This window comes from Brienomyrus brachyistius, chromosome 5 (assembly GCF_023856365.1).
Source record: "Brienomyrus brachyistius isolate T26 chromosome 5, BBRACH_0.4, whole genome shotgun sequence".
NCBI lineage: Eukaryota > Metazoa > Chordata > Actinopteri > Osteoglossiformes > Mormyridae > Brienomyrus > Brienomyrus brachyistius.
Genome location: NC_064537.1, coordinates 20,218,114 through 20,241,517, shown reverse-complemented (window position 1 = coordinate 20,241,517; position 23,404 = coordinate 20,218,114). Strand labels below are relative to the sequence as shown.

The 23,404-nt window shown below is 40.2% G+C and overlaps 3 protein-coding genes across 12 annotated transcripts in view; 2 read left to right on the top strand and 1 right to left on the bottom strand.

Moving 5' to 3' along the window:
• The window catches only part of abcc3 (ATP-binding cassette, sub-family C (CFTR/MRP), member 3), a 65,685-nt gene extending 58,710 nt beyond the window's left edge, over positions 1 to 6,975 (top strand). For 4 of the 7 annotated variants that reach the window (XM_049013181.1, XM_049013182.1, XM_049013190.1 and 1 more), the window contains 8 exons: positions 922 to 1,121; positions 1,218 to 1,344; positions 1,772 to 1,873; positions 2,149 to 2,295; positions 3,380 to 3,538; positions 5,760 to 5,926; positions 6,022 to 6,216; positions 6,600 to 6,975. In XM_049013181.1, coding sequence (XP_048869138.1) covers positions 922 to 1,121; positions 1,218 to 1,344; positions 1,772 to 1,873; positions 2,149 to 2,295; positions 3,380 to 3,538; positions 5,760 to 5,926; positions 6,022 to 6,216; positions 6,600 to 6,708 — 1,206 coding nt within the window. In that variant the 3' untranslated portion in view covers positions 6,709 to 6,975. Of the gene's footprint in view, positions 1 to 921; positions 1,126 to 1,217; positions 1,345 to 1,771; positions 1,874 to 2,148; positions 2,296 to 3,379; positions 3,539 to 5,759; positions 5,927 to 6,021; positions 6,217 to 6,599 lie in introns of those variants that run through there. The other 3 variants (XM_049013183.1, XM_049013188.1, XM_049013187.1) reach the window with 3 other exon arrangements.
• A 49-nt stretch (positions 6,976 to 7,024) lies between these two features.
• Positions 7,025 to 12,740, bottom strand: LOC125741810 (luc7-like protein 3). Of its 3 annotated transcripts, none has more exons than XM_049013192.1 (11): positions 12,534 to 12,740; positions 11,602 to 11,668; positions 11,363 to 11,402; positions 11,129 to 11,273; positions 10,484 to 10,558; positions 10,287 to 10,391; positions 9,916 to 10,077; positions 9,379 to 9,710; positions 9,137 to 9,291; positions 8,785 to 8,978; positions 7,025 to 8,703 (listed from the first exon to the last, which is right to left on the bottom strand). In XM_049013192.1, the coding sequence occupies exons 1-10, from the start codon at positions 12,735 to 12,737 to the stop codon at positions 8,818 to 8,820; spliced, it is 1,446 nt and encodes a 481-aa protein (XP_048869149.1). In that variant the 5' UTR covers positions 12,738 to 12,740; the 3' UTR covers positions 7,025 to 8,703; positions 8,785 to 8,817. The 3 variants fall into 3 exon arrangements, with proteins under 3 accessions (XP_048869149.1, XP_048869150.1, XP_048869148.1); XM_049013193.1 differs by having other exon boundaries at positions 7,025 to 7,447; XM_049013191.1 differs by having other exon boundaries at positions 7,025 to 8,978.
• A 1,069-nt stretch (positions 12,741 to 13,809) lies between these two features.
• ankrd40 (ankyrin repeat domain 40) lies at positions 13,810 to 23,177 on the top strand. 2 transcript variants are annotated; one of them, XM_049014917.1, is made up of 6 exons: positions 13,810 to 14,457; positions 15,608 to 15,756; positions 18,467 to 19,018; positions 19,508 to 19,689; positions 20,626 to 20,709; positions 22,732 to 23,177. In XM_049014917.1, exons 1-6 carry the CDS (start codon positions 14,324 to 14,326, stop codon positions 22,786 to 22,788), a joined length of 1,158 nt encoding a protein of 385 aa, XP_048870874.1. In that variant the 5' UTR covers positions 13,810 to 14,323; the 3' UTR covers positions 22,789 to 23,177. The 2 variants fall into 2 exon arrangements, with proteins under 2 accessions (XP_048870874.1, XP_048870873.1); XM_049014916.1 differs by having other exon boundaries at positions 13,817 to 14,457; positions 20,626 to 23,177.
• The last annotated feature ends 227 nt before the right edge of the window (positions 23,178 to 23,404 follow it).

Genomic DNA, 23,404 nt, shown 5'->3' with positions numbered 1-23,404 from the left:
CCACCATTAATTTATATTAAGGATAAAAGGCAGTAATTTCTAAATCATCTAATAAAACTACTAATGGTGCAGCTAATGCATATATTGGAATCTATTTCATAACTAACTGACTCAAAACCAGCTCCATTTCCTCCAAGAGCAGGATAATAACAATTGGTAAACGTTCCGGTGCACATGTATTTATATCCTCCATTTGCAGTGAGTCATATCCCACCTTCAACTGGATCATCAGAATAGAATTTAGACGAGTGGATAGAAGCTTCTAACCTGGTTAGAAGCACGGTCATTATGTTGGATCATTGCCATTCTGCTTTTGGGATTCTAATAACGTAGATATACAGGGATCCATTTTACCCCTCTATGCTCTATCCTTGCTGTCACCCCATAAATGGAAAAAGTCATTCTATTAACCCTTTTATCACTTTCATTTTATTCTTTCAAGCCTTTAACCTTTTATGCTGACTCTTTGCATGATTGCTTAAACCGCTATCTGTGGGCTTGTTTCCTTTTGAAGTAAAGGGTGACATTCTGAATAATTGTTAGCGTTAAAAGATACTTTATTTACATTTATGACTGAACAATGTATTGCTTACATGTTAAAATATTTCGAAACCCAAACCATCCACTACAACATTAAGACAGAATTAAGTAATAATAACACGAACCTTTTGTTTGGTATTTATAAGGAAAAAAATGCATCATAAAAATATAATATGTAATAACTGATTGTTTGAAAGTGTGGGGGTTTGATACAAAAAACGTTTTGCTTTAAAAAGTTTTATTGGCTATATGTCAAATAAGGTCAGTTCACAATGTAAATGCTTTAAATTAAGATGCAGCTGTTTTCTGAATCTCCCCCAATTGATGCGTTCCTGTAATAATACATGGTTAAATTGTAATTTTCATATTGTCCTTCCCTAGAGATTTTATGTGGCCACATCACGGCAGCTAAAGCGACTGGAATCCGTCAGTAGGTCTCCGATATACTCTCACTTTTCTGAAACCATCACAGGAACTAGTGTCATCCGGGCATTTGGGAGGCACAGTGCCTTCATACAGATAAGTGACATGAAGGTGGATGAAAACCAAAAAAGTTACTACCCTGGTATTGTTGCCAACAGGTAGGTGTAGAACTAAACGGTCTGCAGTCACTGGAACGATAAAAATGCGTGTCGTGTTTCTGAATAAGATTATTAACTTGTTTTCAATGCACACAGATGGCTGGGCATCCGAATTGAATTTATCGGAAACTGCATTGTGCTCTTCGCTGCACTGTTTGCTGTGGTTGACAGAAACAGCTTAGAACCTGGGCTTGTAGGATTTTCTGTCTCATATGCATTGCAGGTGAGCAAAACTGATCAGCATGCAAACTCGTTTCAGATAGAGGTCCATACTTTCTGTATGTTCTATAAGGCTGCACGGTATCAGATCTCGCTTTCGTTGCGATTATATACGCTGAATTTATACAGATTACTAACTTATGGGTGTCACACTATGCATCTCATTAATATCTTAAACATTCTACTAATCTGCTTACTGAATTATGGGCGTAAGTATATATGCGTATACTACCGAAAAACTGGTGTCTGGACAAATGTTTCACCCATCATCTAAAGCCCTGATTATTGGGATGCGCCATATAATCGCGAGGAAATAGAGATCTGATATCATGCAGGCCTAGTTCAACATTTGCATCTGTGTCTGAATACAGTCTTTATTTTGTGCATCCTGCCCATAGTTTCCACTCTTTATCTCCGCTGTTTGTTGGTAGGTGACCATGTCTTTGAACTGGATGGTCAGGATGTCCTCAGATTTGGAGAGCAACATTGTAGCAGTAGAAAGGGTGAAGGAGTATGCAGAGACGGAGACTGAGGTGGGTCAGCCTTCCGTGAATAAATGATTGATTTACGAAATTAAACCCCAAAGAAGAATATTTTCCATAGTTTGGATGCAAGGCATTTATTTATAAATAACGTAACACTTTTGAGCTTGGGTTACAACCGACCATTATATACTTAATTAAACTTCAAGAGAAATAACAGTAATGAGAAAGTGGCAGTATTCCCCTTTGTCACATGATCCGAGCCACCGCTTATGTACAGTGCAGCTCCACCAACACTAGTGTCTTGGAATTTGATGGTTATATAGGCACCCTGGGAGGTAGTGGAGAAGAAGCCCGCCGCAGAATGGCCCGGGACGGGCAAAGTGGAGTTCCACGACTACAGCGTGAGGTATCGAGAAGGCCTGGACCTCGTACTGAGGAACCTCACACTCAGTATTAACGGTGGAGAGAAGGTGAGCCTCGCTTGTTTTAGGAAGAAGAAAACGAAACGGAAAGGCGTACGACGCATAATAAGCGTAGAGCTGTCGAAGTTGGCTTTAGTGTCGCCAGGTTAAACTTTCAAAGACAGTCACTGAAGGTCAGACGTGGGTAAAAGCCAGTCTATGGGCCGTGTCTATAATGGCCCACGTGATCATTAAAGCAATAATCATAATAATAATACAGACGCTCCTCTACTTACGAACGTTCAACTTACGAACTTTGACATACAGTACGAGCGAAGAGGACTGTAAGTCCAAATTGTGTTCACTGGGCTCCTGTTTCCTGTCCGCTACATCAATATATTTTTCTGCGCTCCAGTTCCTCCTAGTATTACTTCTGGCCGCTACTCCCGCCGCGCAGCAGCGTAGCGTGCGTACTCCCAGCATCCTACTTCTTAGTACTTGCGTATACCCTTAAAATCATGCTGAATAACGACTTACGAACATTTCAAGTTGCGAACGGCCGCTCGGAACATTTCTCATTCGTAAATAGAGGAGTGTCTGTAACATTAATAATAAAAGTTCGATTCTATAAAGACTAACAGGCTTTTGCCCACAAATACTGTATGTTTTTTTTTCGTTGGATTGCAATAACAAATATGCAAATTATATGAAATGAATGAATATGAAAACTGCACTGGTTCTATTGACTTCTGTATACATTTTTCCCTTTTTTGAAAATGCAATCTATTATTGTGGCTTTCATGGGACAGTAATCATTAGAAATGACCCCCCTACTGATGTGGTGACACTCGCATTTGGCCCTCAGAAAATAATTGCCCATGCATGCTGCAGGTAGTGCAAACGCTGCTTAAAAACCTTGTATTTTTACCCACAAATGGTAGATTCACCTACAACAGGCGTAAATGCCTAAACATTTAGTGCCGATTACATTGTTTACAATCACTATTCATGATCGTATGAAGCAGCTACGGCTTTTACCATAAATGGGAAAACCTGGAGGACCGCAAGGTTAAAAAGTTAAAGTGTCTAAATTGATAATTATAGCTGCGTTTCACCATGGTCATTTCGACATGCATCCATCTTTTGATCTCAGATTGGCATTGTGGGGAGAACAGGAGCAGGAAAGTCTTCGATGACCCTCTGCCTATTCCGCTTGCTGGAAGCAGCCAGTGGAGAAATCACCATTGATGGGGTGAAGGTTTCCGAAATTGGATTGCATGACCTTCGGTCTAAGCTCACCATCATTCCTCAGGTGTGTCTGTCAGTTTGCACCTTTTCCAGGTTTCCGTTTCGTGACCCTGTCTTCTTAAACCTCCAGAATTTAGCACACAGTATTCATATTCCTATGGACTAAAATCCATTGTTCTCCTGCTATTTCTCTGTTCTAGCATTTGGCAGGAGATCTTCTGGAAACCTTCCTATTTTCAGCAGTTTTTTACTTCTGTCATATCAGTTGCTGCTTAAAACACTTGCAAACAATTAAGCTATACAGGTTTGACCACCTGTGACAAGTTGTCAGCACATACACAGATACTCACTACTACTTAAGATCTCCAGGAAAAAGGGCAGGAAGTATTGTTAGCTATGTTATGACTGGTGAAAACCACGCCCTGCATTCCACAGTAAGAAGCTCATACCAACAGTGGTGGTGGTGGTAGGGCTTGGCTTCCTGTGTCAGGATCTGGACAAGTATCCATTATGGATGAAACCATATTATCTACTAAACACCATTAGAATGTGTACCTGGCTTTTATAGTAATACAATGGGCCAAAATACACTAGTATGCCTATATAAAATTGGCTGAAGCAGAAAAAGCATGAAACACCAATAATATGGTCTGAGAAGTCCAGAGACGAGCAGTTTGCCTGGGTCAGCATGCCTCCGTAGCACTGTGTGATGTGGGTCAGTAACTGTTGGAAGCAGTCATCTGAATGTGGGTCAGCTATTTGAGTGATTCCTTTTTACATATGTAGCAGTGTGACGCATAACCTTCGCTAAGTGGCATAAAACATTTACATTGTTACCACTTGATTGGCTACACTTGCTCGTGGACACAGAGCTTGTCTTCAACAGTGAGTCATGTTGCTGCAATTGAATATATAAATCATGCAGACAGGGTCAAAAGGTGAAGTTACAGTGCGGCTTAACTTCAACAGCGACATTGTGTGATCTAAGTGTGACTGTTGGTGCTAGACATGGTGGCTCCGGATTCTCATAAACAGCCACGTCATTTCGAATTTCACACAGTACGGTGTCTAGAGTTCACAGAAAATGGCATGAAGAACAAAAACATTCAATGCCAGCAGGGTTCAGTTCTCTGTCTGAAGACTTGTTAATGAAAGAGGTCTGAAGAGATCGGCCAGAGTAAAGCTGAAACGTGAAACGTGCCGGTAAAAATGACATGAACGCAAAATTAAAGCCTGTAGGTAAGAATGTGTGTACAGTAGCCTAGGTAATGGATATGTTAATAGAAACATGTAATAATAGTGTGATTGTTTAAATAGTTTTCTATCGGGCTGTCCAGGCCCTGAACTCCTGCTGAGAAATTCAGTCCCGCTCGGGCGCTGACTACGTTGCTGCTTTTGCTTCACCTGCTCCAAGTCAGACGTAGAACTCAACCGAATCAGAGAAAACAATGACCCTCTTCGTTGAAATTTTCATTATTTTTTTTTTAGGTATTATGGTTATGATTAAAAGCCTAAATGTTATTATACAGCAACCAATGTTTTTTACCATTCCAGCTCAGTCGTGACCCTATATCAATCATAGGTCTAAATTAACACTATAATCAAGCACGTAGTGCACTCTGCAATTTATGCCAATGTCTGTCGTACAAACCTGACTTGATGTGCCTGTAAATTTTAAATTAAGCATCTGCGGTTTGGCTTCTTGGATTGGTTTGAGTGTTCACTTGTTTTGAGCAATTGCAAAGCTGGGAAATCTGATCGTGGATCAGCATAGGAGCTTGCTGGTTTTAAAATGCTTACATTTCCAACTCTGCCTCGCGACCCTTTCCAAACTTGCCCACTTGAGAACTGCCGTTTTAAACACATTTTTTGTGCTGCCTTAACGTGGACATTTTACTCTGTCTAGAGAGTAAAAAATGATATCTGGAAACATGCCTTACAGTTTATACCCTGATGGCATTCCATAGTTTCTCCTCTATTGTGCTTTTCTCCTTGATCAGACAAATGAGCAAGAATATAGTAAAGAGTTCCATTATCATACTATCAGCTATAGAATTTGCTTTTCTATTCTACTGCCTCTACAAATGCAGCATCCTCATCATCATAATGGGTGACCCAGTAATGTCAGCTGAATGTGTGCGTGCACATGCATGGACTTTACATTTTAATGGATAATATATGAATATATCTGTATGACTTAGTGAAACATTGTCCCCAAGAGCATTTTTTGATGTTTCAGCGATTCATTTTGCATAATGTGAGCTGGTTCCACGTTTTTATTGCAGGAACCTGTCCTCTTTTCGGGAAGCTTGCGGATGAATCTTGATCCTTTCGATAGCTACAGCGACGAAGAGGTCTGGAAAGCCCTAGAGCTGTCGCACTTGAAGAGGTTTGTGAACAACCACCCATCTAAACTGGACCTAACATGTACAGAAGGTGGAGAAAATCTCAGGTAAACCAAACTGCAACTGGTACAGTATAAAAAATTTTCCCCCTAAAATGAAAAAGATATTAGAAAGGGAAGGGTAAAAACTTTTTGTTTGACAGTGTGGGCCAAAGACAGCTGGTTTGTTTGGCTCGAGCCCTTCTAAGAAAAACCAGGATCCTTATCCTGGATGAAGCTACAGCAGCCATTGATCTCGAGACGGATGATCTGATCCAGTCCACTATCCGCACGCAGTTTGAAGACTGCACAGTCTTCACAATTGCGCACAGACTCAACACCATCATGGACTACACCAGGTTAAAACCCCTCATCCTGCTCTTCTCACCCATTAAGATGTTTTTTTTTGGGATTCACAGCATTTAATGTCTGCAGCTGCATTTCGCACATTCTTGCGATTGGATCTTCTTGGTCTAGTTTCACATCTACGATAATCACATTTAAAATGTAGCTGCTTAGTGGACACTGATACAAAGCAACACCTCCCCTCTACTTCTGACCATTGTCTAACAGTTATGGTGCTTTGTCTTTTTTTCCCCAACTTCATTTTACTGAACTTACGATTGTCACATGAAAGCTAACTAGCAATGGTGGGAATAGCCAAATTTCCTAGTGTTGTCATGTTAGCTGGATGATATGGTTTTACTGCTAACGACGGTCATTTCTCTCTCCTTTCCCCCAGAATCCTCGTATTGGACAAGGGACAAATAGCAGAATTTGATACTCCAACAAATCTTATAGGACAGAAAGGAATATTTTATGGAATGGCCAAAGATGCGGGACTGGCTTGATACTACGCACTGTTTCCTATCCCAAGTGCCTTTACAACATAGGAATCTACTGAATGCACCATTTTGTACTGAGCAGTAAAATGCAGCCACCATCAGCCCCTGACCTCTGCCCGCCCACCCCTTTTTTTAAAGTAACTCAGTTACTTACTGTATATAAGCTACCACCAAGCTCTGCTAGGGAAACAAATACTCAATACAGTAAGATCTGCAAACTTGAATTACTGAAATCTGAAGTATAATAAAGAGTTGTGTAATTCCTACATTAAATTGTATATTTAATATGCATGGTGCTTGGGGAAAAAAAAAACCACTTAAGTAGTTTTGTAGTTTTATTCATGACACAAAATATACAGGTTTTTAAATCTCAACACAAAAAAAAGGTCAACCTCTTACAGCTAGAGGTGGACTCTGCACCTTATACAAAAGGGTAGATCAGTGTGTTAGTTTGGGCAGAACACTACAAATGTTTACAAAATCGATAAGCTGGGAATAGTTATCTTTATATTGGAAACAAAGCTGTATAGTTTGGTTAACAGAACTGAACCTAACTGAATATACTTCATAGTAGTGTTTGCAGCATTATGAACAAAATGAGCTTTTAAAGGGTAGGAATACCTATTTTACATTGGTGTATCTCACTGGTGTTTTTCTAGTTCATTACATCACTGGTTCACCTTGTTTAAGCAGCAGAATTGCAGGGTCAGGACAGGCAAATCTTCATCATCTTCCCTGGCATCCCCTGATGTGTACAAATGTTCAGAAAGCAAACAGTTAAGACAACTCATGGAGAAAGAGCATATGGTAACTCCACATTACAGAGCCCTCCTGCAGTCCAAGTTTAGACAAAATGTAAACACTTGGACTCTCAAATAAGCAAGGCCTTCACTGACATGTTACAGGAACAAGCCGTAAAGATTCACTTAATGCTGAAATAAGTAGCCATCTCATGCTGTTTTTTCCTCCAAAAGCACTCTTTGGATTGGAGGGGAAAAAAATTCAGATGAGTCAGGTACTGCAAAATGCCTTCTAGACGAACATACAAAACTGTACTAAACAATTCTTCTGCCTTTGGTATAACATGAGCCAAGTGTGGCTCTGCATTACAAATTCTTAACTGGCAAAACGAATTCTATCCTAAGCACTAATTTAAGCTATTGTGACTTTCACTTAAGAATGCTTAACCCGCTTTAAAATATCGAAAGCAATCCTAACCCTTGAGTTTTAACCTAAACTGCCCACTACATACACAGAAAAGGGAAAAAAACAAACCATTAAATCTATGAAATGATATGCACAATTGCAAGCTTTAAAAGGCTTTACAGACAACAGCATTCAAACATTGACGTGGGTAGAGAAAGGAGTACCTGGGATGAGTACCTGCACAGTTTGACAGTATCCTTGATTTTTAATTTGGCTTTCATGGGTCGCTCACAACACCAACGCTGTGTGAGGTATGGAAGTCAGCTGGAATAATTCATTACCCTACACTTCCACCATCCCAATGCTATTGGCTCTCAAGTTTCAGAACAAAGTGCATTAGAATGCAATAGCAATGAAGCACAAAAAAAACTGCATACATCCTTGTATCTAGGAAAAAAATGACTGCATTCACAAACAAACCCAAAAAAGCCCCCTGTGCCTCAAACAGTGTCAGGTTAAATGATATCTAAAAAAAATGTAAAAGTTTAGGTGAGATGTAAAACGGTTTATGAACTGTATATAAAATGGAAACAAATCAAAGTGAGTAGTGGGGGGGGAGCTTGCGTGTGAACAAACATGGGCTTCACCTTCAGAACAAGAGGCACAATCTGAACTTTGTATTGTGTTTCTCTTTTTTTGGTTCAGGTAACTTAAATGAATACGTAGCTAATACAAAACAAAGTACCTCCAGCATGTTTTGCAGAACTACACTGGTTTTTCCTCTGGGTTTGTGTTTGTTTCTATTTTCTTCTCATCTGTCTAGTTCCATCTTCTTCCGTGCATACTTACGCTGCACTGTAGGAAACGGGACAAATCAAACAACTAAAAAGGAAGGATAAGGGGGGGGACCCAGACCTGGGAGGAGAATACACTTACCTTGGCCTGATCTGAGGTCCTATCAGATCAGTTTTAATTGGACTGAGTGTCACCTTCAGAATGTATGTCTTCGGTGGTGCCGTTCAGCTGGGCCTTGGGAGCCTCTGCCTCCATCGGCTCGGCCCTAGACATTTCGCTGGGCTTTTCGCCGCTGCTTCTTTTCTTGCTGCTTTTATCATCTACGTCCTTGTGATCTGCAAGAACGTTTTGGTGAGGATGTTAGAGCCCATTCGCAGAGGTGCAGTTAGGGAAAACAAAGCCAAGGCTAAATTTCCTGGCACATAATTACAAATCTGTGTGCGCGAGAGCCCCGCGCTGCTTCGTTTACATTTCGAGGTTAAGGCTCCATCACCTTTGTCCCTGGAGCGCCGTTCTCGCTCCTTGCTGTGGCTCCTGCGTTTGTGGGACCTGCGTTCTGTGCTGCGGGAGCGCCGCCTCTCCCGGCTCCGGGAGCGGTGCTTCCTGTCGAGGCGTTCGCGGCTATGCCGCCTCTCTCTGTCTCGGCTCCTAAACACACAAAGTTCAACTGGCATCAGGTAACAGCTGATTTCTGCCCTGGAGAGATGAACCAGGCAGAGGCCCCCCAGATCGTACCTACTACGCTTCCTCTCCCGGTCCTTGCTCCTCGATCGCTTGTGTTCTCTGGATCTGCTTCTCCTCCTTTCCGATGCTCTGCTGGAATGTCGGCTGTGGGAATGACTGTGCCGGCTGTGTCGATCCCGATCACGCTCCCTGTCTCGTTCTCGCTCACGCTCTTTCTCCCTCTCTCTCTCCCTCTCGCGCTCCCTTTCCCTTTCACGCTCCCTCTCTTCTTCCTCCTTCCGTCGCTTCTTCTCCCGTTCCTCTCGCTCACGCTCACGTTCTTCTTTCTCCTTCCGCCCCTTGTCCTCTCTTTCGGAATCTTCTGGCCGCCTGTGCAGTTTCTCCTGTTGGATGTATAAAGATTCCTTTTGAGTTTCTTATCAAAATGCTGTCTCTAATAATTACAAATTCAGATTTTGTGCCTTTGGTAAATTCTACTGCTATGACACATGCTGCAGTTTCTTCTTTTAATATGGGATTTTGCAAACACAACAAACAGTTCTGACATTCAGAATCAAAAGCATGGCGAGGACAGAAGTGAATGCTCACTTTCAGCTCCTCCACAGTGGACTTGATTTTGGCGTATCCCATGTGCTGTTTGCCCATCAGGTGATCATCCACTCGACTCTGAGCATCACCCACAATCAGGAAAGCCCCACAGACCTCACACACCTCCATCTGCTTCTCCTGGGCTGCAAAGTTCTCGATTGTCTGAAATATTGGAAATTAAATGAAAAGGCAGCCATCACATCGTCACAGAAACAGTGATCACTGCCAGCTTAAACATACTATATCTCACAATATAACTTCTGCATAGTAAAGCCTACTCAGGCTATTCAGGACAAACCACTCCACTGCTGCCTGGGCACAGCACAGATGGAAATGTTGGACTGAATAAGCTATGCAACTACAGCACTCACGGAGGTGGTGGAGTTCAGCAGCTCCCTCTCTTCCTTGAGCTGCTCGACAAGCTTCATCATTCCCTGGGCCTCCTCCACCTTTCCCTCTGAGCCGAGTTCCTCAATCTGCACCAATGAAGAGAAAAATACCCCCTCAGTCTCAGACACTCATCGTTCCCGAATTAACGGAATGGCCATCCGCAGAAGTAATGAAATACCTGCACTACAAGTGTCTCTATCTTCTCAGTCAACACTTGAATCTTCTCCTCATTTTTTCCAGAGGGTCCAGGTGCCTAAAAAATGTACATCACATTAGACAAAGGGAAAAACTCTTGGTTGGCTGGTTTTATATAATGCCTTTGACAGGTTTTGCCCTAAGGTAAAAAAAAAAAAAAAAAAAACCTAAAACTAAGGTGGTTTCTTTTTTACCCTTACATCATCCCCATGATCACGTAACAGAAAGGTTAAATGTCTTACTTATCTGATCATAAACACATAAAAGGCAAGCAGCATTTCTATTCAGATCTAATTTTATGGTACTGCCCTATTAAAATGATTACTACTTGAATACTTTATTCAAGTAAAATAGAAAAAAAAGAATGTGTCTAGAATGCACTACAGCCCGCAGGAGGTCTCCAACTCACTTCATTTTAATCAGGCCTGAGATGTACATGCCAGTATTAACACTGGACGGTATGCATGCTGGTGCCTAAATCACATTTTCCATATATCACCCATTAACCTTCAAAGGCTGGCAATAACCACCTGTAGGCAGTTCAACCAAACTTCTTTCATTAACTGAAGATTACAGTGCATTCTAGCCTGTCGGTATTTCCCTGATATCAGCAACAAATGGAACTCACTCCAGAGCTTTGCTGGGTCTGAGACAGAGCAAGCCTTGCATGGCCTCTGCGAATCCTGCGTTCAACCTCAGCCATAAGACTCTGCAGGTACCGCAGGAAGTCTCTCTCATAGCCCTCCTTCATGAACCGAGAGCTCTTCTCATACCTGAAACAGTAGAAATGATTTAACAGTCATAGTCAGAAAATACAGTTCAGATGAATCTCAACAGAAGAATATGCTAAGAAACTACGTACTGTTTTCTCAAGTTCTCGTCATGAATTTTTTCACAGGGACCTGGAGAGAAGGCAAAACACACACGGCATAAGAACATCGTGAGATGTAAAATAAACTCAGGCTGTACCATTAACTGCTAAGGTGACAGAAATCTGATGACCAAATCAATACTTACAAGTTATATACAAACACCTAATGAGGTGAGATTAGTTGCACACAAGCCAGTTTAAAAGAATGGCTAAAAATCCCTTCTACTTACCCAAGTCAGAACGAGTATTTGTAAATAACTCTGCTGGACAAAATCCACAAAGATAGTATTTGCAGACCTGTAAAGTATATAAATATAAGCTGCATGGGGCATTTTTTCAAAGATATGCATCACACAAGGAAAGCAATTAAAACAGGAACAAAATGCTTAATTAGGAAGCCCTCTAAATTAGGAGTGTGTCACATTTCTGCGCCTTCATGGTCATTAATTATGCTGGCTATGCATTTTTAAATCCAAATTTTACTTAAAGTGCAAGACTAATAATACCAGATTTCGGCAATTTCTTATGAGATGACACACAATTGATACCCGTGGGGAAATTCTCTCTACGCCTCCCTTGCATATAGCCAATTATTTGAAAAGCAGCACGTTTAATAGTCAAATATAAATCATACAAATAGTGTCATGAAAACATGTAAAGGGCTATCGATTTAGAAAACGGCAGTGTGTGATAAAATGTGACCAGTAGATACAAAAACACCAAAAGCCATTAGCAGTACAGGTATGCCCCGAAAGCAGGAAGGCGATCTGCCTGGTGATGGACCGCTATACGGAAGTTTCCTGCTAGTGCACCGCAACAGAAAATGTATATACCTATATATCTTACATAATGTGTGCGTGTGTGTGTACACACACACACGTTAGTAAACATATTCTAATAGGGCGCGAATGCTTCAGTCCAATCTGGCTTTGGCCCGTGTAAAAACACACATTTATTAGTACAACTTAGTATGAAGTTTGCTACAGGACGATACGTATACTAAAACTCCTATATATCTAGTCAGTTGCTGTACACACACTGGACTGGTGGGAAAATCGGTTCCCTTGTTACAGTGTGTTATCGTGCCCACAGCACCCCCGGTTAGCTAGCTAGCTAATTAGCACGCCGCCCGCGACTCAACCGCTGGAAAAGCAGAACTCACGCTTTCGTCATCCCAGTGAACATTACTCCTTTTTTCGTCCGGAGCCAAGTTTCTGTCTCGGCCCATTAATTCATCAAGTAACTGAGCTGCAGAAATCATGTTTGGTGTGTATTTCGAGTAAATTCCCCTACTTCTTCTTCTTCTCCTTGTTTTTAATACACTGAGTGCAGCAACAAAATGGCGGACGACACACAGGGAAGTCATTCCCGGAAAAAGCCTCATTGCACGCGCGTTTTAATTGGTCGCCGGGAAGATCCATCCTCCCGGCTTAGCGGCGGGTCGCCCATATACAGGGTTTCCGTTTCGGGCTTGATGTTGTATTCCGGAAACAATTTCGAATCAATTACCCTTTTCGGGGCTGCCACGGTCTAAAAATTACTCTCTATCTGCTTCTTACTGACCAGTGAGAAAGTGGCTGCAGGAGTACACTCTGTTTTATGGCAGTCCATAATAAATTCACACACTACAGGCAATTTTGAAATGTCAGTTAACCCACCTAAATATAGAAAACCCTCAGGGGGAGAACATGCAAGTACCTCACACACATGGACAATCTATAGATTCAAACCACCAGTTCTAGAGATGCGAGACAACAGTGCTACCTGCTGAGCCACTGGGTACTTCCTCGTATAAAAAGCTGCAAAATGTTTTTACTAAAGCAGTAATGCTCCTGGTTATTACACAGCGTTTTATGTTTAAAGAGAAGTGAGAGAATTATGACTTCCACTTTGATTACAAGTCCATTCCATTATTCTGTTATCTTTGTATTTGTTTTGTTTCAGATGATTCAATGTTCACCCATTGCTGACTGATCTGAAGTAAATTATATAAAATCTGCTCCCAGAGACACATCAGTACATCAACTTGTGAATGCGAAACAATTCATTTCCGAGGTTTTCATTAGGTTTAGAATAGAGGCAGAGTTCGCGGCCTGTGGGGAGTTTGGAAATGTGGCGTGTTTGCAAAGGCTGTACTGCCAATAAAAGAAAGAGAAATGCACGTGGTCTCAGTTTGTATGTACCTCTGTCTAGTCTCGTAGTACTTAATGCTTGATTCTATATGGGAACTGGCTTTTGGAAATTTTGAGTTTATACAGCAGTTTAAACCGCTTACCTTGATCAAAAATATATGCATGTATATTCAGATATATTAACAGATCTTCAAGATCAGTTATAAAAAGCAGAACAGATATGCTCGTCAATGAACAGTGAAATTTGATTTGTTTTTCAGATTGAAATGTGAAACAGGTTATCTATTAAGCATAAATAGTTTATGTGCAACTTGAAATGAAATCAAATTTACTACATCTAAAATACTCATTTATGCCTTTGCGATAAATACGACGACAAAGATTTAGACACCGGAAGTTCAAGATAGGAACTAAATAATCCGTTCGCTGTTGTTACATCCAATCCTGTCCCTCCAGGGAGGAGTAAATTTAATACAGTAATGCACTAGCATGTTAGCTTATAGTAAGCTGTTATACAACAGTCAAATTAGCGGCAGTACAAATGTTGCTGTTGCACTTTAATACGAGGAAGCGGGAGCCGTCCAACATGATTTGATTGTATCTTATGCGAACTTCAAATACCTTTGCTGAAAACGAGCAAAACAGGCGTTAACTGATTTGGTTGCTCGCCTGTTCATATATTTTAGATGTGTTTTTGCCTTGTCGCTAGCAACTAACTTGCCTTCACAGACCTTTCGCGAAGTTAAAGGCTGTCATCGGATCTTGATATAGATAAAATACACATTTTCATTGCTGCTTATGAGTTCTTTTACTGGCTGAAATGTCAACGCTGTCGCTGGATAAAGGAATGCAAGAGCGGCTGCGAGAGGCATCGGCGATCGGGGACATCGACGAAGTGCGAGCTTTAGTGGAAAGCGGAGTTAACGTCAACTCGCAGAATGAAATAAATGGATGGTACGTGCGCGTATAGCCGGCTAGCCGGCGCATGTTATTTAAGCGGCGGCTGCATTTTGCTAACTAGCCGCACAGGCAGTAGACACCACATTTTCGTTTAATCCAGTCGCACAGACCGCTAGCCGGAAACGAAGACGTGGTTTTGTTATTACAGCGAGACAACGACAGATTTAGTTACCGGGCTGGTATGTATAATTTGGGTTTAGTGACCTGACCATCAGTTTCTGTCTGCCAGTAAACTAACACGACTATTAAGATCGGGTCTGTACAGTAATCCATCATAAGAGCAGATTAGCGCAGGAAACAAGACACTGTAATACGATTTTACTATGTGTATGTTAACACTAATGGCGAATAATTGCGTATTTATTATTATTATTTATTTATTTTTTTTGCAGAAAAGCGGATTGTTTACTTGCAGTGTGTTTTGCTGCTTTATTTTTTTCAGACTCCTAGCTTTTATTAATATTGAAGGCCACTCATGTTTATCAATTTCATTTAAATGAATCAAACGCTTAATCGAAATTTTTGTCAGAAAATATTTTTTTTATCTGTTACAGTTGGTATTTTCCAACAATAAGTGCCTTATTCACTTTTATTACAGCAGGTCCCCAGCGAATACTTTGCCACCCTGTGTTGAGTCATATCAACTCCTAGCTTTAGGGATCTCTTTTAATTGAACACTGTCTCTCTATATATTGTAATTGATAGAGCTGTTCATCAGCAAGATGATTAGTTTTCCATTAGAAGATGCGAGTGGAGTTCTTCAGTGGCGCCTGCGGACAGTTTTAATTGGGGTGAATATCAGGGGCCAGTTATATTTTTGGGGGTAGCCGCTTCGCACTGTGTCACTTCTGTGGATTTCCTTGAAAAATGAAATAATGTATTTTGTTTTTGTTTTATTGTTATAGCTACATACATGGCCAGGGTAACCATGTGTTTACTTGGCATGCCACCCCTGGTAAATACCCCGTAGATCTGCCCCTGTTGTTGTTTAGATAGTTTAGTGCATATTCTCTTTATTTTCATTTTCAGAATTTATATATCTGAATGGACATAAAAAAACAAACTTTTTTTGCTCATCCTGTGCAAAAAAAGGGGTTGGAATGTATATGGAAGAAAAGATTTAAAAACAATGTTGTCCTTGTAGGACTTGTCTGCACTGGGCGTGCAAGAGGAACCACAAACCGATTGTGGCTTATCTACTGAACTCTGGAGCAGACAAAGATGTTCTCACCTCAAAAGGAGAATTAGCTGTCCAACTAACCTCCAAGCCTGATATCAGAAGACTTCTAGGAGGTTTGTTAACATCTATATATACTGTATATACATCCAAACATTACATTGCTTTTAGAAATTTCATGTAATTTCTGACTTTGATGCTGTGCACAGTGACATTCTTTAATGAATTGTACTTAATATTTCACTTATTCTTGAGAATAGAGACAGAATCTTATTTTTGGGGGGATTTTTATTTTTACTCTTCAGTCATGCTGGGAAAATATATTTTAAAAGATCAAAGTCTTGGCTATTGAATTTGTAATGGGCCAGCCTCCCAGTGATTTAATTTCATCTTAAGCAGCATTTTTTTTTTCTTGCAGCCGAGGGCTTAAATTTTATCAGCTCTGTCAGTGCATATTATTATAATATAAAACACATTTGTGACAATGACTGTTGTTAAAAGCGCTATATAAATAAAACTGAATTGAAGAAATTGAATAGCACAACACACACTAGGTGTGTTTATTGACATAAACTCTTTTTTTTTTTAAAATCATTCTGAACATATTTACAATGGATATAATAGAAAACAATCCATGTGAAGGAGATGACAGCCAAGTCCACACACAAAACACAAAACGGTACACAAACATTTTTAAAAACTTGAAAACACACAGAATGCCATTTCAAACATGACAATCCTATTTTCAGTTGTTTCATATTTTAGCAGGACTGTTACATGGAGAACTTTAAAATACTGACACAGTTGACAGAATTATTATATATCGCAGTGAGTAGCCATTTTATTTTTTAAAGTTGCTAGGATTTCTCTTAACGCTAAGCAAAATATGCATTTTTAAACCATAATTTTTTTTCAGTTTTGATCTGGAAGGGCTACGGAGTTGATCCAGGTTGAGACACTTCGTTCAATATTATTTCTTGAATTTATCCAAAAAAAAAAAAAAAAAAATAGCTTACCAATGTTTGATTTTTAATGTGCTTAACACATTTTTTTTGTTTGAAGCTGTGAATGCTTGTTTGGGACAAGTTTAAACATTAAAAAACATGAAAGCAAACCAGTAATTATGTAAATCCTATTGATTTTGTGTATGTAAATATTTAAAAATAAAATGTCACCAAAAAATTATGTCGATATATAATTTTAAGATTTTTTTTTTCTTGTAGATTTGGTCCAATTCTGAAGAATATTTGTTTTTATTTATTGGATTTATTAAACAAGGACAGCACAAAAGACAACGTTACATGCGAAAAACAATGCAACTGTTGTTTTGTACAGAGGTTTTCTAGCCAGAGGCTAATTTGCAAACCTAGTCCTTGGTTGGACTTTTAAAAACAGACAATAGCATCAACTATTGATTCACACAGACACGCACATACACACGCACACACACACACACACTCAAGAAATGAATGTAAATTAATTAATATAACTAACATAAAACATCAGTGTTCACAGGTTTGTTTTTGTTTCAGCCATTTTTTCACCTGGGAGTTAAAGACCCTGACATTTGGTAACAGTTTTATTACTGATGGTAACTTATTCCAAATCTCAGGTCCTTTAAATGAGAATGAGGATTGACGAAATGATGTTTTGTATTTTTGTTAATTTTGTAAGCAAATTAACATTAGCATTATCTATATGTATTGTCTTTTTCTATTGGTTCTTGATAGAATGAACCCTAGTAGATCGTCAGAAGTGTTGATTAATAAAAGTAACATTTTATTAAGAATTCAAATTACTGCTACAGCATTGTGTGTCGAATTTTGTTTGTGGAGGTTGCTTTCCAGTGCTGACATTTGCTTTATCAGCTGAACTGACTTTCTGTCTTCCAGCTGTTAATTAGTTATAATTTCTCACTTTCCTGAGGTTTGAATAATTTGTGGAAATGCTTCCAGCGGTGGTGTAGTTGGGATAATGTCTATGTTTGGTTATAATGTAAGAGCAATCACCCTACAATGCTGATACATGGTGACACTAAAATGTTCTTGTCATGTTGTCCATCTCTGCTTGGAGAGTATTTAAGTTCATTATAATGATAATAAGGAATTCTTTTCTTTGTGGTGAAGACCAGGCTGTTTCAAACCTTTTTTGAAACTGACCCTCTAAGCTCTTCAGCGAATGCACTTAACCTTTTGTTCCAGTGCATCTGCCTTGTCTTTGATCTGTCTAATAAATTAATGAACCTCAGTGAGACCAGGTCTCTCTGAACATTATCCCCACACAATAAGTGGGATTTCGGTAATGCGTCTTATCAAACCCTGTTTAGTGTTCTATAAGACTGTCACCTTGAATGAAAAGGCAGTGACTTTTGGTTGGAGGACAACCCAAATCAATTAGCAAAAGGATACATCTACCTAAAAGAGATTATGTCATCTGAGGGTTGTGAAGATCAGGCCTGTTATTCTGTTTAGTGAAATGCTTAGAGGCATTGAGAAATGTATTTTCAGTCTTAAAGTAAATGATGATGACATGGAGAAGCATTGCTGCAGATGCTACAGATTCAGATGTAGGAGTTAAAGCAGAGTTTGTGTTGACTAGATAAATATCTTGTATGCAGATTTCTTGAAAGTGCTTTCAAAATCAGCTGGTATTAAGACTTGGAACAAGTAGCTGAGATCAGAGAACAGCAGTAACACTCAAGTGCTTGTCTCTGGGCTATTTACTGGCATATTAAAGTCTTTTGAAAATTATCTGTGCATTTTTCACACTAACACTGGAATGGTCGACGGTAATTTGTGGTTTCATTTGTTTTCCTATTATTTGCAGTAGAAGAAGATGTTCCAGAGGTGAAAGAGCCAGAATTACCTATTATCCCAAATTATCTGTCAAATCCACCATTCCCTTACGGCAAGTCTGACACGGATGACCTCATTTTGGCACCCCACACTTTCCAGAATGGTACGGCTAATCGACAGCCTTACTGTGAGCCTGTCACCTCTCTGCCTTCCCCTCCGGACTTGTCTCCAGCCTCCTTGATTTCCTATGAACGGGAACAAAGCTTGTTTGTTGACCCCGAGAACTCGAAAGAGGGCGCCGAGCAGAATGGCTTGATGCCGGACCCTCCGGGTGCCATGAATGGCGTGCTCTCGGGGGCCCACTGCTCCAGGAACGGAGAGCATAGCCACGCCGCTTCTCCGATTGAGCCGGCGCACCCAGTGCCTCCCACTGCCGGTGGCAGTGCCGGATCCCAGGCTGGCAATCCTACGGTGACCAGACAGCAGTCCATTCCGCAGCAGCTCAGCTGTGGTCCGCCTGGGGTATCAGTGCCTGCCTTTCAGCCTTTCTTCTTCACCAGTACCTTTCCAGTTAATGTCCAAGGTAAAGAAGCCCACCATCATCATGGTCATCATTCATACAACCCATTCATGCTGCTAATTTCACATACTATTGTTTCATTGTAGCTGTGTTGCATTTATGGTACATGTATGAAATTGACATAATATTGGATTTAAATGCAGGCTAAAAAATAAGTCAATGAGTCAGCATTTGACTTCAGATTTTACTGAAATTCTTGCTTCTGGAATCAAAATTCCCAGCAGGTACTTCTACCATCCGCTCCAAACGAAACAATCTGTTCTTTTATTGTACAGTAAAGCGGTTGCAGGCATGCAGGCACTGCCCTTGGTAGACCTTGCTTGAAATGGCCAGTTCAGTGAGCGTGTCAGTTTCGATTTGTAATCCTTTTATTCCCCCGCTGTCACTCTCAGGATGCCTTTAAACCGAAACTTCCTCGATTCGCGAAGCATCCAGAGAAGCACAAGGGCCTGCCCCCCTTCACAGCCGGTTCCCCAACCCCATCTGTTTCAGAGCTGGTCCTGAAAGTGCGGATTCAGAACCCCAATGCCCGGGAGAATGACTTCATCGAGGTGGAGCTGGACCGGCAGGAACTCACATACCGCTCGCTGCTCCGGGTCTGCTGCCGGGAGCTCGGCATAAGCGCTGACCACGTGGAGAAGATCCGCAAGCTGCCCAACACCATGCTGAGGAAGGCAAGGGTCACCTAGATGCCATCTGCACGTGTCCACATTGCTTGCACTGCTTCCTGTTAGAGTATCCCTGCTGTGATTACTAAACATGCTACTGAAAGTGCAATACTTTCATTCTGCATTGGCAAAGATTAAGGTTGTTTCAGAAATATTTTTTATGCCCACTTTGACTGTAAACAGTTCTTAATTATAGATTCACATGCTTGATCTTTTTTTTGTTAGAAATTTGAAGGAGGAGTTATGAAGGTAGATCATGTACAACTCAAGCTTAATAGCTTGTAATTTTCCCGGTGCACATACAGTACTGTCCAAAAGTCTTAGGTAGTCGAAGGAAATGTGTCAGGCTATTTATCCAAGTAATAAGGGTATATGTGCTCAGAAGCCAAAACACAATTTAACATTAGAATATATGAAAATTAAGAGTAACACAACAAAAACTAACAAGAATGTCCTCCATTCTCCAAAATTTTACTGATGACTTGTTGGATGGTTAGATGAACACGGCTTCAGTTCCTTAACCTCTCCTCAGGGGCACACCAGCAATTCCATGTTCCATTCGTTACATTTCACATCCAGCCCAATTAATTCTATGATTAATTGAATTAATTTGTTTAAGAAAGTCGTTGACCTTAATTAGCTATACGAGGTGGGGCACTGGTTGAGTCAAAAAAATACATGGATGTGTTTGATGGTTGCTGCAAATACTGAGGTGACTTCAGGAGAGGTTTTGAAATGGCAGCCTGGCCTTTGAGCACATGCATGCTTTTCTCAGACCGCCAGACATTTGCACAGTGCAGTATCTGTTTATATGACAGCCATATTTTTAGATGCACAACCACGTTTTTTAATGACATGCAGCCAGTTGTGTTCCGATGCTCAGGCTTGACGTTTCCCTCGTGGTTTTATCTCTGCCTTGTGCTGCTGCCTCGTCCTCCTCAGGATAAAGACGTGGCCAGACTCCAGGACTTCCAGGAGCTGGAGGTCGTGCTGGAGAGGATGGAAGGCCTTTCTCTGCTGTCAGGGGTAGGACACGGCGGCTTGGGCGACAGACCCTGCTACAACATGAAGGCGTCCAAACTCACGTATTAATCAGATATGAAGTTCGCTTAAAGCCTCAGAGCAGCTGCTTGGCTAAACATTTGGATTTACGGTCCGCGTGGTGGAAAGGTTCACTGTCGTTGAGTTTCTTTTTGACGGTATCCCCCGTGCTTCACAGGCATGGCAGTCCACCTCCCAGTACCTACGCTGACCTACCAGCTGTTTTGAATAATGAATAGTATGTATTTTACCAGTGAAATATAGCAGGCCAAATTAATGAGTGGAGCTCCGGTCACATTATTGATTTAAGTTTCTTCTTTTTTTTAAGAACAAACTTACCTTCTAAAACTGTTTAACTCCTGATTCTGCCTCTCTAACAAGAAATCTGGACAAAATCCTCTTTATTTCCCTTGCTGTTCTTCCCTAAGTTGAGGGAGGTCTAAAAGCACCATATAAATATTATATTTTCACTGCCATCTTTAATAAACACCTTATCTTCATCTGCTGTTGCTTCGATACCTTCTGTTAATTTACAGTGTCGCTACATTGATCATAGACTCTCAACTTCTCAAGACATTCAAGTGTACAAGAATACTGAAAAATATATATTTTTACATTTTTTGTTGCTTCCCATTTGATTTGCATTATTATTAAAATACTCAAACAATTCAGAGAGATGAAATGCTGCTGCTCCTCAGACTGCTTGTGGTACCGCCTAAGAGAGGGATGCGAGGAGTTGGTCTCCACTCTTCTTTTGTGGATCAGTGCCACGGAATTGTTTTCATCTTTTGTTACAGTTGAGTGTCTTGCCGTTTTGATAGTTAAATTGCACATTTTTTGTGGAATTTTAGTGACTTTTTCATTTTTGTCACCTCACACTTGTACTGCTATATATACTGTATTCACTTTTTCACGTAGAGGCTGCTGAAATGTTCTGTTCATTAGTCTGCCTGTTGATAAATGATGTTATGCAGTAATAATAGCCAGCTCATTTTAACATTTACCATTTGCATATGGCCAGTTTATCTTTCTCAAGGACTTTGTCCTGCCTACTTAAAATACAAAATTGCATTCAAGGAGCTGAGAACTTCTAAAATACAGGTTTGGAAAATAAAGTTCAAACGTTTTTTGCCGATAAATCCTGCTTTCCGTGTTGCTTACAAATCTTAAAGATTCATTGATATTTTGACTGCATTGGTTGCTTAAGGATCTAGATGTTTGCTAATGATAATTAGCACGGTGTAAATCGTCTGTGTGTCCAGTGAATGACGACCATGCATTCCTGCTTTGTTTGACTTAGGATATGTGCACTACATTAGCTAGGTGGGACATTTGATGGAAAATGGGTTCAGCCATGCTATGTATACAGAAAACAATCAAAACTCCTCACAAATTATATTGCAGTGAATAATGTAGCAGCAAAGCCATTGTTTTTGAAAGTTAATTTTAACGAAAGTGCTTTTTTTTCTTTTTATAACCTTCTTCATTTCTTCGGGCGAGGCAGTGTGGTGGGGTGGGTGGGTAAAGTTTCTAATTTGTACTAGTAATCTTATCGTTTGTAACGAGATGGGCATATAGCACAACGTTGATTTACAAGTAAACAAACGCAAGTTTCAATTTATTATAGATGGGGTTATATTTTGCTTCTCAGTTTTAATAAAATGTATCTTGATTTAACTTATATTTTTAAAGGGTTTGGGAGGGTTTCTATAGGATTTACTTATGTGATTACTGTGACTTTTAGGGGGAAATGCTGTTACATCTCCATACACTGGCCTGAAAACGTGTTTAAAATGAAGAAAAAAAAAAAACATAGGGACGGATAACCAAATCAAGAGAGGGTATGAGGATGTAGATGTTAATGTGCACACTTTGTGATACGGAAATGAAGCATGTGTGTGTTTGTCGGTGCAGGCGGTAAAACTTGGTTCAGTGGCGAGCGGTAACTGTTCCTGAATTTTATTTTTGTTTTTTCTATCTTCCATTTCCTTTTACGTCCCTGAAAAGAATAAAGGAAAGGAGAACAAGGAAACTGAACCTGGCATCTCGCTAAAGATTATATGAGAAGATGCAGATATATGTTTGTACCCTGTCATTAATTGTGAAATTTGTTTTGTTTTGTTTTTGAGTGTTTTAACCTCACCCAATCTGAATGACTACAGGGAAGTCTAAACGTGTACACACTACAATCTTCACCTTTCACACTAGGGCCCTGGCTCTGTTGTGCATCGGTGACCCTACTGGTTTAGTGGGAATGGTTAACACTGTATTTAATATTTGTTCATTTCTTAGTAAAGAAAGAAAAATGTTTAACTTAACCTATGCATTCAGAGTCTGATATTTTTATATGTCTTATGTAATTTGATAAAAAAAAAAGAAAGCTTACGCACTTTTTAACCTGTGTTAAATAACGGGGACCTGTAGCTGTTCATTAATAAAGCATGAGAAATATGTGTCATTGTGCTCTTATGTCTTGCTTTTATCTGTGAATAACTCCCAAGACAAGTCAGTGGCATTATGATGCCTCTTTCATTTGTTTGCCACAAGGGGGGGTGTTTTAGTTACTGTTGACTTATTGTTTCGAGGAGAGTTTGCATGTCTCGATTACCCAGATTAAGGAGGAATGCACTGTTTGAATGATTGTTTTGCTATTCGGATGTCTTTTCAAGATTAAATGGTT